The sequence below is a fragment of the Sarcophilus harrisii genome, chromosome 2, assembly GCF_902635505.1.
Source record: "Sarcophilus harrisii chromosome 2, mSarHar1.11, whole genome shotgun sequence".
Lineage (NCBI taxonomy): Eukaryota > Metazoa > Chordata > Mammalia > Dasyuromorphia > Dasyuridae > Sarcophilus > Sarcophilus harrisii.
Window position 1 is genome coordinate 203,572,284 of NC_045427.1, and position 14,668 is coordinate 203,586,951.

General features: G+C 35.2%; 1 protein-coding gene across 4 annotated transcripts in view; it reads right to left on the reverse strand.

Moving 5' to 3' along the window:
* The window catches only part of EIF2AK2 (eukaryotic translation initiation factor 2 alpha kinase 2), a 60,505-nt gene extending 47,859 nt beyond the window's left edge, over positions 1-12,646 (reverse strand). The window contains exons 1-3 of one of the 4 annotated variants that reach the window (XM_023495488.2): positions 12,565-12,646; positions 6,571-6,721; positions 2,542-2,656 (exon numbers count right to left, since the gene is read on the reverse strand). In XM_023495488.2, coding sequence (XP_023351256.2) covers positions 2,542-2,656; positions 6,571-6,689 — 234 coding nt within the window. In that variant the 5' untranslated portion in view covers positions 6,690-6,721; positions 12,565-12,646. Of the gene's footprint in view, positions 1-2,541; positions 2,657-6,570; positions 6,722-12,427 lie in introns of those variants that run through there. The other 3 variants (XM_023495487.2, XM_012540775.3, XM_023495489.2) reach the window with 3 other exon arrangements.
* Positions 12,647-14,668: the final 2,022 nt, after the last annotated feature.

A 14,668-nucleotide genomic window follows, 5' to 3' on the forward strand; every position in this document is an offset into this window, starting at 1 on the left:
AGATGGTTTTCAACATTCACTTTTTCCTTTTTTATTAATTTTTAATTAAAGCTTTTATTTTCAAAACATATTCACGGATAATTTTTCAACATTGACCCTTGCATAGCCTTGTGTTTCAAATTTTTCCCTTTCCCTCCACCCCTTCCCCTAGATGTCAAGTAATCCAATATATGTTATACATATTAAAATATATCAACATTCACTTTTGCAAAACCTTGTGTTCCAAATTTTTCTCCCTCTTCTTCCTTGTCTCCCCTCCCCAAAACAGCAAGCAATTTCACATAGGTTTAACATGTGCAATTATTGTAAACATATTTCTATATTCATTCTGCACAAGAAAAAATCAGAAGGGGAAAAAAGGAAAAAAAAACATGAGAACAGAAAAATAAATAAGCAACAACAACAACAAGATGAAAATACTACTCTTTGATCCACATTCAATCTCTGTAGTTCTCTCTCTGTTTGCAGATGGCTCTCTCTATCACAAGTCTATTGGAATTGCCTTGAATCGCCTCATTACTAAAAAAAAGCCAAGTCTATCACAGTTGATCATCACATAATCTTGGGTTACTGTGTATGATGTTTTTTGGTTGGGCTTACTTCACTTAGAATCTGTTCATGTAAGTCTTTCCAGGCTTTTCTGAAATCAGCCTGCTCATTATTTTTAATAGAACAATAGTGTTCCATTAATTCATATACCATAACCTATTCAATATTTCCCAATTGCTGAGGACTCACTCAGTTTGTGGTTTCTTGCCACTACAAAAAGGGCTACTACAAACATTTTTGCACATGTGGGTTCTTTTCCCTCTTTTATGATTGCCTTAGGATACAGACCCAGTAGAGACATTGATGGATCAAAGTGGGAGCACAGTTATGCCCTTTGGGCATAATTCCAAATTGCTCTCCAGAATGATTGAATCATTTCATAATTCCATCAACAATGCATTAATGTCCCAGTTTTTCCACATCCCCTCCAACATTCATCATTATCTTAGCCAATCTGTGGAGTTGTCTTAATTTGCATTTCTCTACTCAGTAGTGATTTAGAACATTTTTTCATATGACTAGATATGGCTTTAATGATGGTTACCACTTTCTAATAAAATATGAAACATAGAACTGCTAGATTACCTTCCTAAATTTCCTTTTCATTGATTGCCTTGATATTCTTAACCTTTTGTTCTTTCTTCCCAGATGAATTTGGTTACTATTTTTCCTATCCCTGTAAAATAATTCTTTGGTAGTTTGAATGGTATGGCACTGAATAAGTAAACTACCTTAGATAGATTTGCCATTTTCATTATATTGGTTCAGCCTGCCCATGAGCAATTATTCTCTCTCTGATGGTCTAGATTTGTCTTTATATGAGTGAAAAGTTTTATAATTGAATTCACTTAATCCCTGCATTTGTCTTGATAGGTAGACTCCCAAATATGTTATCTTGTCTGCAATTATTTTAAGTGGAATTTTTGTCTCTGGTTTTGCTAGTATAACATGGAAATGTTGGTGACTTATGGGGTTTTTTTTTAAAGCCTAAAATTTTGTTGAGGTTGTTAATTTTTTCAATTAATTTTTAATTCATTCTTTAAGGTGCTATAAGTATACCATCATATCATCTGGAAAGAGTGATAGTTTTGTTTCTTCGGTGCCTATTTTTTATTTCTCCTATTTCTTTTTCTTATCTTTTTGCTATAATTATAATCTCTACTGTTTAATGATAGCATTGGTAATGGACATCCTTACTTTACTCCTTATCTTACTGTGATGACTTCAAACTTATTCCCATCATAGATAATGCTTGCTCTTGATTTTAGATAGGTATTATTTATCTTAAGAAAGACTTCATTGATTCTTGTGATTTCTAATGTTATGAATGGATTTTGTATTTTGTCAAGGGCTTTATCTGCATCTATTGATATAATCATATGATTTTTATTATTGTTAGTGATATGGCCAATTATACTCATAGTTTTTCTAATATTGTACCAGCCTTGCATTCCTGATATAAATTTCACCTTTGCATAGTATATGATCTTTGAGATATGGTGAGATATGAGATATCAAGGAAGTGCTATAATATCCCAATTCACCTGGGATACATTAAGGAATAGATTTCAGGGAATTTATGAACTTAGATGGAAAAACGAAATTACATTTTCATTTTCATTGTCCTCTAAATTAAATTTAGCCTTTTCTTCAATTATTTTAAACTATTATTCTGAGCAGAGTTTCACTGCACAAAAAAAGTTAAGAAGTCCTAATTAAGGAAATAGCTGTTGAGATTGTCAACAAGGGAGACCTTAACATCATTTCCTATTAGAGTCTAGTTTATTTAATCTCCTTCCCATTGAAGTTAAGATTTAAATCCTTTAAATGAATGCTAGCTCTATCTACATTTCTATTTTTTCTACCTGGTCAAATATTTCCTAAGATTCTTTAGAGACATGGTTTTACAAACCCACAAGAAGTTGTGAAGGTATCTTCTACATTTGAGAGAAAATAATGTTTATTCCTTGTAAAGAAAAAAAAATGGCTCACCTCTTTCTCTAGTATGAGAAGAGCCATCCTAGCAGCAACATTTTTTGCTTCTTTCTTTGATTTGCCTTTACCCTCTGGAAATTCTCTGTCTCCTATTACAGCTTTGAATGTAAACCTGAGTGTGAAAAAAAAAGATACATGTGATTTTATACTTAAATCCTCTTTTTAAGGAAAACATTTTTAAATTATTTTCAACTCACTCTCTACCTCCTATTTTCTCTACTGGGAATATACTGTGGCATAGTGAAGAGAACATTCAATTTGTCAGAAAAATGTGGGAAAAATTGTATGAACTGATGCAGAATGGTATCATCAGAACCAAGATAAAAACTTCCACAGTGACTATAGCAATATAAATTATAACCAAAAGCAAAGGGAATACTCAGTGATGGAAAAATTTATTGAGAAAAGATAAAACCTAGTTCTCCCTTCATTTCAGAGAGGTGTATTACTATAATAGAATACAGTACACATTATCAAGAATAAGCTTTCTATAAAAGACGGTACTAGGTTGTTTTTCTTTGGCAGTAAGGTTCAATCTGGAGAGGTAATGGGAAAACACAGGATTATAGGCTGACAGGTTTTTTTTTTAATTTTATTTGGCAAGGCAACCGGGGTAAAGTGACTTTCCCAGGGTCATATAGCCAGTAAATTGTTAAGTGACTGAGGCCAGACTTGAACTCAGGTCCTCCTGATTTCAGAGCTGATACGCTGTCCATTGCACCATCTAGCTGACCTTAGGATCACAGATTTAACTTAAAGGTCATCTAGTCCAACTCATTCATTTTACAAATGAAAACTGAGGTTTGAAGAGATTAAGTAACTTGCTCAAAGTCACATAGCTATTAAATGTCAAGAGTTCTTCCAAACTCCATGTCCAGCATTCCATTTACTACACCATAATGACTATGTTAAAAAGCTTTAATAAAATATTGAATATTAAATTAATTAATTAACATTTTAAAATGTTAAAAATAAAATTAAAAACAACAAAAAAAAAGAACACTAGATTTGGAGTCTGGAGACCTAAAATTTAATCCTAGCTCTCTCAGGATAGATGAAAAGGAAAGCAAAGAAGGGAGGGAGGAAGGGAAATGAGTGATAAACTGGAAGAACATTAAAATGTTGTGAATATAAAAGAATTAGAAAAGATCTCCTCACCTCAAGGACCTTAGAATCCAGCTGAAGAGACATTGCATACAGACTTGAAGTGGCTTAAAGACACTCACAGGAAAATCAAAATCTAAATTAATACATAGTCAGCTTTTAACTCTCTGAAATATCTGAGGAATTATAGGTAATTTCAATGAGTAGATATTAAAAAATAAAAAAATTCAGATATGGCATTAATATGTTACATTTTAGTAGGAGTCTATTTCTTGGACATTAGGCAGAGGGAGGAAGAGTGTACAACATTTCCAAAAAGATAATAAAGCCATTTGTGATAAGTTTTTTCCATATAAAAATTTGGAAGTAATTTTTTTAATTAAAGCTTTTTATTTTCAAAACATATGCATGGATAATTTTTCAACATTTAACCCTTGCAAAACCTTGTGTTCCAAATTCATTTCCCCTTCCTCCTACCTCCTTCCCTAGATGGCAAATAATGCAATATACATTAAACATATTAAAAATACATATTAAATCTAATACATGCATACATATCTATACAATTATCTTGCTGCACAAGAAAAATCAGATCAAAAAGGAAAAAGATGAGAAAGAAGAAATGCAGATGACCAACAAAAAGAGTGAAAATGCTATGTTGTGGTCTATACTCAGTTCCCATAGTCCTCTCTCTGGGTGTAAATGGCTCTGTTCATCACAAGATCATTGAAAATGGCCTCAATCAATCTCATAGAAAAGAGTCTTTAAGATGATCATTGCATAATCTTGTTGCTATGTACCATGATCTCCTGGTACTGCTCATTTCACTCATTATCAGTTCATGTAAGTCTCTCCACATGTCTCTGAAATCATCCTGCTGATCGTTTCTTAGAACAATAATATTCTATAATGTTCATATACCATAACTTATTCAGCCATTCTCCAACTAATGGGCATCCACTCAGTTTCCAGTTTCTGGACACTATTAAAAGGGCTGCCACAAACATTTTAGCACATATGTCTCTTTTCCTCCTTTATGATCTCTTTGGGAAATAAGCCCACTAGAAACACTACTGGATTAAAGGATATACACATAGTCATTTGGGTATAGTTTTTGAAAATAAATTTGATTAAATTGATATCTGATTTGTATTGAGTTTTCTTTCATATTTTCAAATCATGATATTATGAATATTATCATATTTCTAAATTTTATTGCACTGTAAATTCTAGGAAACCATCATGTAAGAAATGTGATTAAAAGTATGGTAAACACTGTATCATTGGAAAATTTTATCTCTTTTTAACTTGGACACTGTGAAATTATTGGTTAAATTATTTGAAAATATTGCTGTTAGGTGAACTCTTTTGAAGCATTTAATTGGACAGACATTATTTAATGGAAGCATTTAGTTTAAAGTGGTAGAATTATAATTGCTTACTTTGAGGGGGAAAAAAGGAAAAGGGGAGTCAGAGAAAGATCTTGTAAAAATCTCCTTATATATAAGCCTGCCAATTTTTTTTGAGCAAGATAAAAAAAAAAACCTTATCAGCCCTGTGAAAGAATTTGTGTATTGATTTAGGAAACAGGATCCCCCACCACATTACAAACACTTCTTGAATAAGGGGGGAAATATGGGGAAATTTTTGAAAGTGTGTTTATAGCACAGAAATGTTTTATATAATGATTTGTGATTATGATAATCATGAACTTATACTTGGAATGGTTTGTACAGACCTAGTCTTAAAATGTTTATTTTCTTTTAGGGATTAGTATAATTTAGGAGATGCATTTGCTAATCTGGAGAATTTCACCAATTGGCCAATGTATTCCAAAAGCTTTTTTTTTGAGTAAACTATCATATATTGATTATCTATATGAATTTACATCATATACTTCTTTTGTTAAATTCTAATAACTGTCTCTTAGATCAAGAGAAGTTTTAAGCTATATGTGAGAAAGGGAAATAATAGAAGAAATGAGAGTTAAAATCTTTTGTATGATTTTTAGATCTGATAAATTTTTGTTTGGTAATTAGTTTTATTGCAGCAACATGGGAGTCATTTGTTAACTATCTCAAGCCCTAATCATATTTAGTAAAACTTGCTATATGAGGCAAAATCTCATGGGACTGTAATCTAATATTATTCTGAGTTTTGATTTCAGGTGTGATTGTCTAAAGTAAGCAGTCTACCATTCCAAGGAAATGCCACAAGGTAGTGATCTTGAATTGCTAAGTGCATATATATCTCTGAGAAAGGGCAAAGGATGATGTTGACATGGCTTAAGGTAAGATCCTCTTGACTTAATTTCTCTGTGTATTTCTTCTTTTTGAACAGAAATGTTTCCCACCCCATCAAACCTCAGTCTAACTATAATGAGGTAAAATTTTTGCTGCCTGATGGCATGTACCATAAGGGGTGACAAAAGGGACAATTTCAAAAACACAGAAAGACTTGTTTGAACTGATATATAGTGAAATGAGCAAAATTGGAACAATTATATGATGAACACAATAATGTAAAGGAAAACACCTCAGTAAGATTTCAGAATTTTGATCAAATCAGTGACAAAAGAATGGCAATGTAATATACTTCCAGTACACTTTGGATTTATCCAATTTGTAATATATCTGTTACAAGGGAAGGTTTCTAATGACTACAACTTTTCCCTTACCTAATAGATTAATAACTGCCATGCTAGTTTCTAAATATTCATTTCTAAATATTCACAAAAAATTATTTTAATACTTTCTAGACTTTTGTCAGGAATTAGACTCAAACTCATTGGCTTATAGCTTGAGAGCCCATGATTTGAAAACATCACCCTTTCAAAAATGTAAACATAAATATTTCAGAAGTTTTATTAATAAAAATAACATCTTTTCCATTTCATAGAGAGATGATTTTTAAGTAACTTACTCCATATTATGAGGAGGTCCTGTCACTGAAATTTCTTCATAGGAAACCTGCATATTTTTCCTCAGGCAATAGTTATTGAGTTCATAAGTAAAGAGGCGTGTTTGAACATTGTTAGCCATTCTTCTTGTTGAACTTAAAATGGAAACGAAGTCTGAAAGAAGAAATATACACAAAGAACAAAATTCAGTGTGATTTTCTGAAGCCAAGTAGGGAACCAGAGAGAAACTCTCCCTCATTCCTCTGAGACAAAATCTTTCAGTTCTATGGAAAACTTCATAAGGTGATGGTCGAAGAGCTGGAAGAGCTCCCAAATGCCATTTTGTGCAGCTCCCTCATTTTATAAAGGAAGATTAGGAGTCAAAGAAATTAAATGATGCCTTAAGTCACATAACTAGCAAGCATCCGAGGGAAAATTTGAGCCCACATGTTGCTGATTCTATCACTTCAGATACTTTACTACACTGCTTCAAACTTCTACCATGAGTTTATGAAAGTTCAACTTCTAATCCACATTATTTCCCTAGGTCTTTCAAGTTTTTGAAACTCATTAAAATAACCCATAGGAGTATATCCATCTTTTTATCTCTTAACTCAGCTTCTGCAATAAAATGTCTCACAATGAAAAGTCTAATGAATATAGAACAAGAAAGATGGACAAAATGCATGTAAAATTCTATTGCTTTGAATTGAAAAGAATCTTAGAGATCATTCAGTTTCATCTTCTCTCCCTAGTTTCGCAGATAAGGCACATAGAGGTTGTGATTTGCTATTGGTCATAGAGCCAATGTCAGTCAGGATTCATACTCAGCTCTCCAGATTCCAAGATCAATTCTGTGCTTCTAGTCTCAGAAGTGGGTCAATATAGACTTATATTTTCTTTATTTTTTAGGTCTAGAATTGTGATGTAATCAGTGGATGATACAGCCCAATGAAGAAACTCCCTCTACCAATGTAAACTAGCAATTATTGTCCAATTTACAGACTTAGAACAGTTCTTAACCTTGTTCTGTCATAAACCACTCTGAAAATCTGAGTAAAGCCTATGGACTTCTGAGAATAATGTTTGAAATGCATAAAATATTGCATAGGACTACTATGGAAACCAATTATATTGAAACATAGTTGATCACTTAAAAAAAAAAAGGAAAATAAAAAGTTCATGAGTCCCATGAGTTGACTGAACTGAGAGTTAAAGAGGTCGTATGGATAGCAAGTGTTAAAGGTAGATCTTGAATCCACCTGACTCCAAGGCTGGCTTTTTGTCCACATGACATGATGCTTTTTAATATATCTCTCTACTAATAACTAATTCAATTCCCACTAGGAAGTGAGCTCAAACCTAAGGGCCAAATAACAGATTTCTAAATATTCCTTCCCTTCCCAGAGATCTGTGAACTCAGAATGAGGAGCCCTGAGTTTGAGTTCTGACTGTGACATCAGCACACTGACTAGTGTTGGGATTTCAGATTAAGTCATTTCATCGCTCTCTGCCTTAGTTTCTCTTTGAGCATGTGCCAGAGACTGTGTTAAACATTTTACAGGTATTGCCTCATTTGATCCCCACAACAACCCAGGGAGGTAGATGTTATTAATATTCCCATTTTACAGATGAAGATACTAAGATAGACAGAGGTTACTTGAGATGCCCAGGACAATATAGCTAGTATATGAGTTGGAGGCCAGATTGGAATTCAGGCGTACTATCTGGCTGACACATTAACAGTGTTATAATGAGAAAAGCACTTTGTAAATCTTAACAGGTCATATAAATGTGAAGGTTTTTGTTCTCTTGGACTGGACTCAGGATGTCACTGAAGTAGGGAACTCCCAATCAGGAAACTCCTTCTATCAATGCAGATCCACACCTTGTTCCATCTTTACCCTCATCCTTTCCAATTAAAAAAAATTGGTCCTATCTAATTCCCAAGCGCCAGTGAGTTTACATCCCTGGTTCCCTCTTAATGACCACAGGACGCAGATGATCCCACATGTTGTATATGCTCAGTTTCCTTAATGTAATCAATCATGATCCATTGTCCTCATTATACTGCCAATGTTATAACTAATAGTAAGACCTCTTTGCTTACTCTGTACTATTCTTTGTTCCAGGCTTATATGCGCTAATTCTTGATCTTTGACTGAAAACTGCAGGAGCCATAGATTCCTTTATTAACAGGTACAATACTCTATTAGTAAATTGTTATTTTGCTTGCAGAAACATGTCTTGGTTTACTTTTTTGTTAAATTTCACTTAACAACACCAGGATCAAAAAGTCAGATCTTGAGCTCAGGCTTTTCTAACTCTGACGTTAGCTCCCTAATTACAATATCTCTCTGACTTTATGTATTATTATTATTAATTATATTTTGTTATTTATCATCATAATTGTCTCAGAAAACAATGTGAAACTAGAGCAGTTTTAATCCATTTAAGCTATTTGGGATTTCAGAAATCACAGCAATCCACTAATTCCTTGTAAAAAGCAAGAGATCAAACCTTTTTTTCTGAAGAGCTTTCCTTAGGAGGGGCTTGCATACCAAGATACATTCTCCTATACCAGCTGCTACACTTGATGTAGTATAGTCAGAAATTCTGTGACCTCAGGAAAGACTCTTTACCTCTCTGTCTCAGCTGGTTCCTATGTTCCTGAAAATGATGTCACTTGTGCCCCACCTAAAAGGTGTTGGTTAATTTAGCATTCAGTCATCATGACCTTGGACACCTTACAGGTCAATTATCTCATATTTAGAACAAACTTTAGAACTATAGAGCACATGACACATTATTTCATTTGATTCTCCTGACATAGTATGTAATGACTTATAAACACTAAATGACTGAATGACCCTGAGCAATCACTTCTCTGGGTCAGTTTTTTCTTCTGTAAAATCAATGGATTTATTGACCTCTAAGGTCCCTTCCAGCTCAGGCACTATGCACCCATAATTAACCCATCCTATTTAACAGACAAGGAAACATATTCATAGAGAGAAAATATCTTGTCCCAAATTGCATTGCTAATAAATTGCCAGGCAGGGACTGGAATTCAAGTCTTGGAAATTACATTTACCACAATGTCTATAAATAATATTTACTGATGTGCAAAACACTCAGATGGTTTGAAAAGTACAAAGGTATATTGAGGCTCACTTTCCAATATAGAACAGTCATCGTTTCTCAATAAAATGGGTCTTGCTGAAAAGTAAACATCTATATAATCAAGAGGCTGAGAGAGAAAAAGAGGGTCCAGAAGGCGTCCTCAACTGGGCAATCTAATTGTTTTGTTTTGGGGAAGTGTTTTCTTTTCAATTCAACTCCATCTGAATATAAAATCTTGATTAAAAATGTATTTCTAATAATATAATATGTAGCATTTTAAGATTTATAAAGGTCTTTACAAATTTTCTCATTTTACACACACAAGCCTGGTAGGTGAGTGCTATTTTTTTTAAGCTTTTTATTTTCAAAACATATGCATAGGTAGTTTTCAACATTCCCTAGCTCTTACCACTACAAAAAGGGTTTCTACAAACATTTTTGCACATGTGAGTTATTTTCCCTTTTTTATGGGGTATACAAGCCCAGTAGAGACACTGCTGGATCAAAGGGTATGCAGTTTTATAGCCCTTTGGGCATAGTTCCAAATCACTCTCCAGAATGGTTGGACAGTTCACAACTTTACCAACAATGTATCAGTGTCCCAGTTTTCCCACATCACCTCCAACATTCATCATTATCTTTTCCTGTCATTTTAGCTAATCTGAGGGGTGTGTAATGGTACCTCAGAGTTGTCTTCATTTGCATCTCTTTGATCAATAGTGATTTAGAGCATTTTTTTATGTGACTAGAAGTGGTTTTAATTTCTTCATCTGAAAACTGTCTATTCATATCCTTTGACCATTTGTCAATTGGAGAATGGCTTGTGTTCTTATAAATTTCAATCAATTCTCTATGTATTTTAGAAATGAGGCCTTTATCAGAACTCTTGTATGTAAAAAAATTTTGGTGGGTGTTATTATTAACCACATTTACAGATGAGGAAACTGAGGCAGATAGACTTGTTAAGTGACTTGATCAGAATCAAATAATAAGTGTCTAATGTCAGATTTAAACTTAAGTATTCTTGACTCTAGGCATCCAACTTTATCCATTTTATCAATTAGCTGCCTCTCTGATAAGTCTAAATCATGTAACCATGAGGTTTTTTGGGGAGGGAGGGGATGAAATACTTGCAACAATATTTATTGGTTCAAAAATCTTCAATCTTCTATCTTCTAGATGACTATTACTCAATCAATGAGATTTCATGAATTTTCCAAGAAACACATTTCAATATTTGTGAAGACCCCATTAGCACCCTGGATACTTTAGAATCAGCCGGATTCAGGATAAGCAAAAGTCCTTGATCTTTATTCTTTGTGGATATGAGAGGAATGGCCACAGGAATCCAGCCAGGAGTCACTCTGGTTTTCTTACTCCACCCTTTAATCCCTCCTCCAAATCTCTCTATAAGGCAACAGATCCAGCTGCAATGGTGAGGTGGGCCATTTTCCAAGCAAATGCTAATAGAGTATTGCCCAATTGGTAATTAGCCTTAAGTGCTGGGACCTCGGTGCATCAACTCATTTTCAGCCCATTACAAATATTAATCTACTCTGGGATGCTAGAACCTTTCCCTCTAAAGTTCTCCTAAAAGTTCCATCTTTTCAAGAGTCATGTGAATAAGAACTTTTTTTTTTTTTTTTTTGCCTTTCTTTGTATACCAAGTTCTTAGCATAATGCCTGCCAAACAGGAATCAGTTAACCAGTGATGGTTAATTATCTGCCTAAAACTGATGTTAACAAGTAAAATTGTTATAAAAGAAATCAGATCATCAGATCATATTTTACTTTATATATTTGTCAAGATCTATGATTTCAATAGTATAAAGAACTTCATAGTAAAGAAGCTGAAGTCATTGTTATAAGTAAAATACAACCAGGCCAAATATTCTATAGGAAAAATAATCTAACTGGTTTAAAAACAGGAGACTCAGAGAGATATAATTTGTCTAAGATAATGTAGTTTGTGACAGAAAGGGATAAACTTCAAAAATCTTCATTCAGGTTTCTCTTTTTTTTCTTCTTCTTGTCTTTGTATAGTCAAAGCATATACTAAATAAATGCTTGTAAAATTGAATAAAAAAGTCTCTTTACTATTGTTACAGCAAAATCCTGATTATAGGTAGTTGATAATGCAGTTTATGAATTACTCTAGCTTCTCTGGGTTGGTTTTTTTTTTTTTTTCTAATAACCTTGATTTGAGTCCCTTCAATGTTCATTCATCTATATTTCCACTAAATACACAAAGTGAGGTTTTTAGACTGTTTGATATTTTAATTATCTCTGTTCCCTCTTCACCATCTTTCACTATCAATGGATCTTTAAGAACTTTATAGCTCTTCTCTTTATCCCTAAATTTCATTTCCTTCCTTAATCTCTTTTCTTTCCGGAAATGAGCATCTATGGCTCACAGATTAGAAGATCAGAAGCTAGCGTTAGAGAAAACTCTACTTTGGCTAGCCCAAATCTCATTTTAAAGATGGGCAAACTGAGGCCTAGAGAAGCAAAGTGATTTATCTGAAATGAGTCACCAAAGTGTCAGGACCGCTGACTTTCGAGCGCTCCTTTCACTGCGTCATTTCCCAGCGTTCCGGCTCTTTTGCTTGCGGTCTGCTCAGGGAGCCCAGTGCCTCCAAGAATTTCTATTTTTTTAGGGCCTCTAGGGGCTCAGAGCTAAATCGTTCAAAGGGAATCTGCGCCCCGCCACAGAGCTGTCATTCATCCATCCCCAGCCCCCCGCCCCCCCCCACTCACCACTCACGCAAAACGCGCGCCCCGCTACAGAGCCTCCGACCGCTGCTCCACAAGCTCGATCTCTTTTGGACGATGAACCCTTAGAGCCCAGACTCTCACCAGTCCCCCAGGGCAATCAAAGCTCTCTCCGAACTCACCCACAGCCCGGCTCCAGGAGCACTGCAGCCAGCCCAGGGAACGTCTCAGTGTAGCTCATTATCAGTTTCGTTTTCTGCTCAAACTCCTCCCCGTTTCGAATCTCTGGGCTCCAGCCCGCCCCATTGGGACTTCTGGGTTCCAACACTGCCCACTTTCGGAACTCCGGGCCCCAGCCAGCCCCACCTTTAGATCCCCACCTTTAGGTCTAAACTGTATAAGAGAGACAGAGTTAGCGGGGCTCAACTCTCTCGGTTCCCCATCTATTGGATCGTTGCCTGTTCTCAAGACTCGCCGATTGTTGCCCTAGCCTATTCTGTTCCCCGAGGGCAATAAGGTAAACATTTGTTTAGGACACAAATAACACGAAGATCCTACAGACCGCATAGAGGTAGGAAATAGTTTGGGAAACAAAACATTAAATGTAATCGGAACATCCACTCCCCTCCTCTGCCCTCCCTCACTTAAGTGAGGGAGTTTCAGGGTTTTGTCTAGCTCAGAGCTTGGTTGGCTTTTGGACTACTAATAGACAAGTTTTCTGATTTGATGATTCAAACTGCAGTCAAAGCGTTCGACCAGAATTTATGTGGTTAGTACTTTTTTACTCAAACCTCCGGCATTCTTAAACCCTGGAGGAGCAAAAGATACTCCGAATTAATTTACAAGCTTGCCCTAAGGCTAACTAATTCTTCTAGTTTAACTGCCAACCAACTAGTAGCTCTCCCAGACCCTTTTCTCCACTACCTCTCCTGTAATTCAGCCTCCTTTTCATATTGCTCTCTGGAGCTCGGTTTTTTGTAAACATATACCCCTTTCTTGCTCATGCTCTTCTCTAAGGATGCAAACGGAAAATGAGTTTTTTTCCCGGAAAATAAGCTCATCCGCCTCCTTTAACCACTGGTCCCTCCTTTTCTCCTTTCCTCTTATTGGTAGGGGGCCAACGTATGCTTTCCCACTTGTTCCTATATATATATAGTATGTGAGTGTATATACGCAGAGAGAGAATACATATGTGTTTATATTTTTCACGCATATATGTATTCATGTGTATGTACATTTCTTCATTGTCGTCCTTCCATCTCGAAAAGAACCTAAATGGCATCATTATATTAGAGTCAAGTTAGCGTGTCCGATTGTGTCTGATCAGACCAATATGAGCTCGGAATGCACCGCCACAAATTGGGCACAAATACTGCATATGAACATTTAAGGTGGCTTCTCTAACTTTGCGCATCTTCTGTTTCTTCTGGGCTAATTCAATTCTGCTTTGAAATGAGCACAGCACCTCCTCAAAAGCACATGCCATGTTTCCCAATCCACTGCCAATGTTTCCTATGATCAGTTCTACAGTTTTTAAGAGAGACCTTGAAAATGTCCTTGTTTCTCTTTCTGATCACCTTGTGAGCGCTTGCCCTGTGTGAGTTCTCCATAAAATAGTCTTTGGGCCAACCCAACAGAGTTGATATCTCTGCAACAGAATTGGAATGCTTGACACTTTAGCTCAAGAAATGACCTCAGTCTTGTACCTTATTCTGCCAAGTGATCTTCAGAATCTTCCTAAGACTATTCAAATGGAAGTGATTCAGTTTCCTGGCATAGTGCTGGTATACTGACCAGGTAGGGTAATGTCTTTTGATTCCTACTTAAATTGGATTTAAGTAAGGCAGAGTTGCACAAAATTGTCAGCCTTAATCTCTCTTGTCATCACTATCCAGTGGCAGGACAAAGTCAAGATGACTGGTGATGAGTCAAGATGCAGTGAATAACCTTGATGTCTAGCTATATGTTTTAACATGACTCTTTACCTTCAAGAATCAAAACTCAGAGATTCCATATTTAAAGGGCATAGTGAGCTAGGTTTCTGGAATACAAAAACAGAAATGAAAAACAGTCCCTGCCCTCAAGGAACTTGTATTTTAATAGGGGATACAATATGTAAGCAGAAACAAATTCAAGATAGCTTAAGGAGCCAAAAACTAGGGAATCAGAAAAAAAGGCTTTTGTAAGAAATAAGTTTTGAAGGAAACTAAATATTCTAAAAAGTATAAATGAGGATATACTCCAGGCATGGTGGGAGAAAAGAGAAGGAAATAAGGCATAAGTATA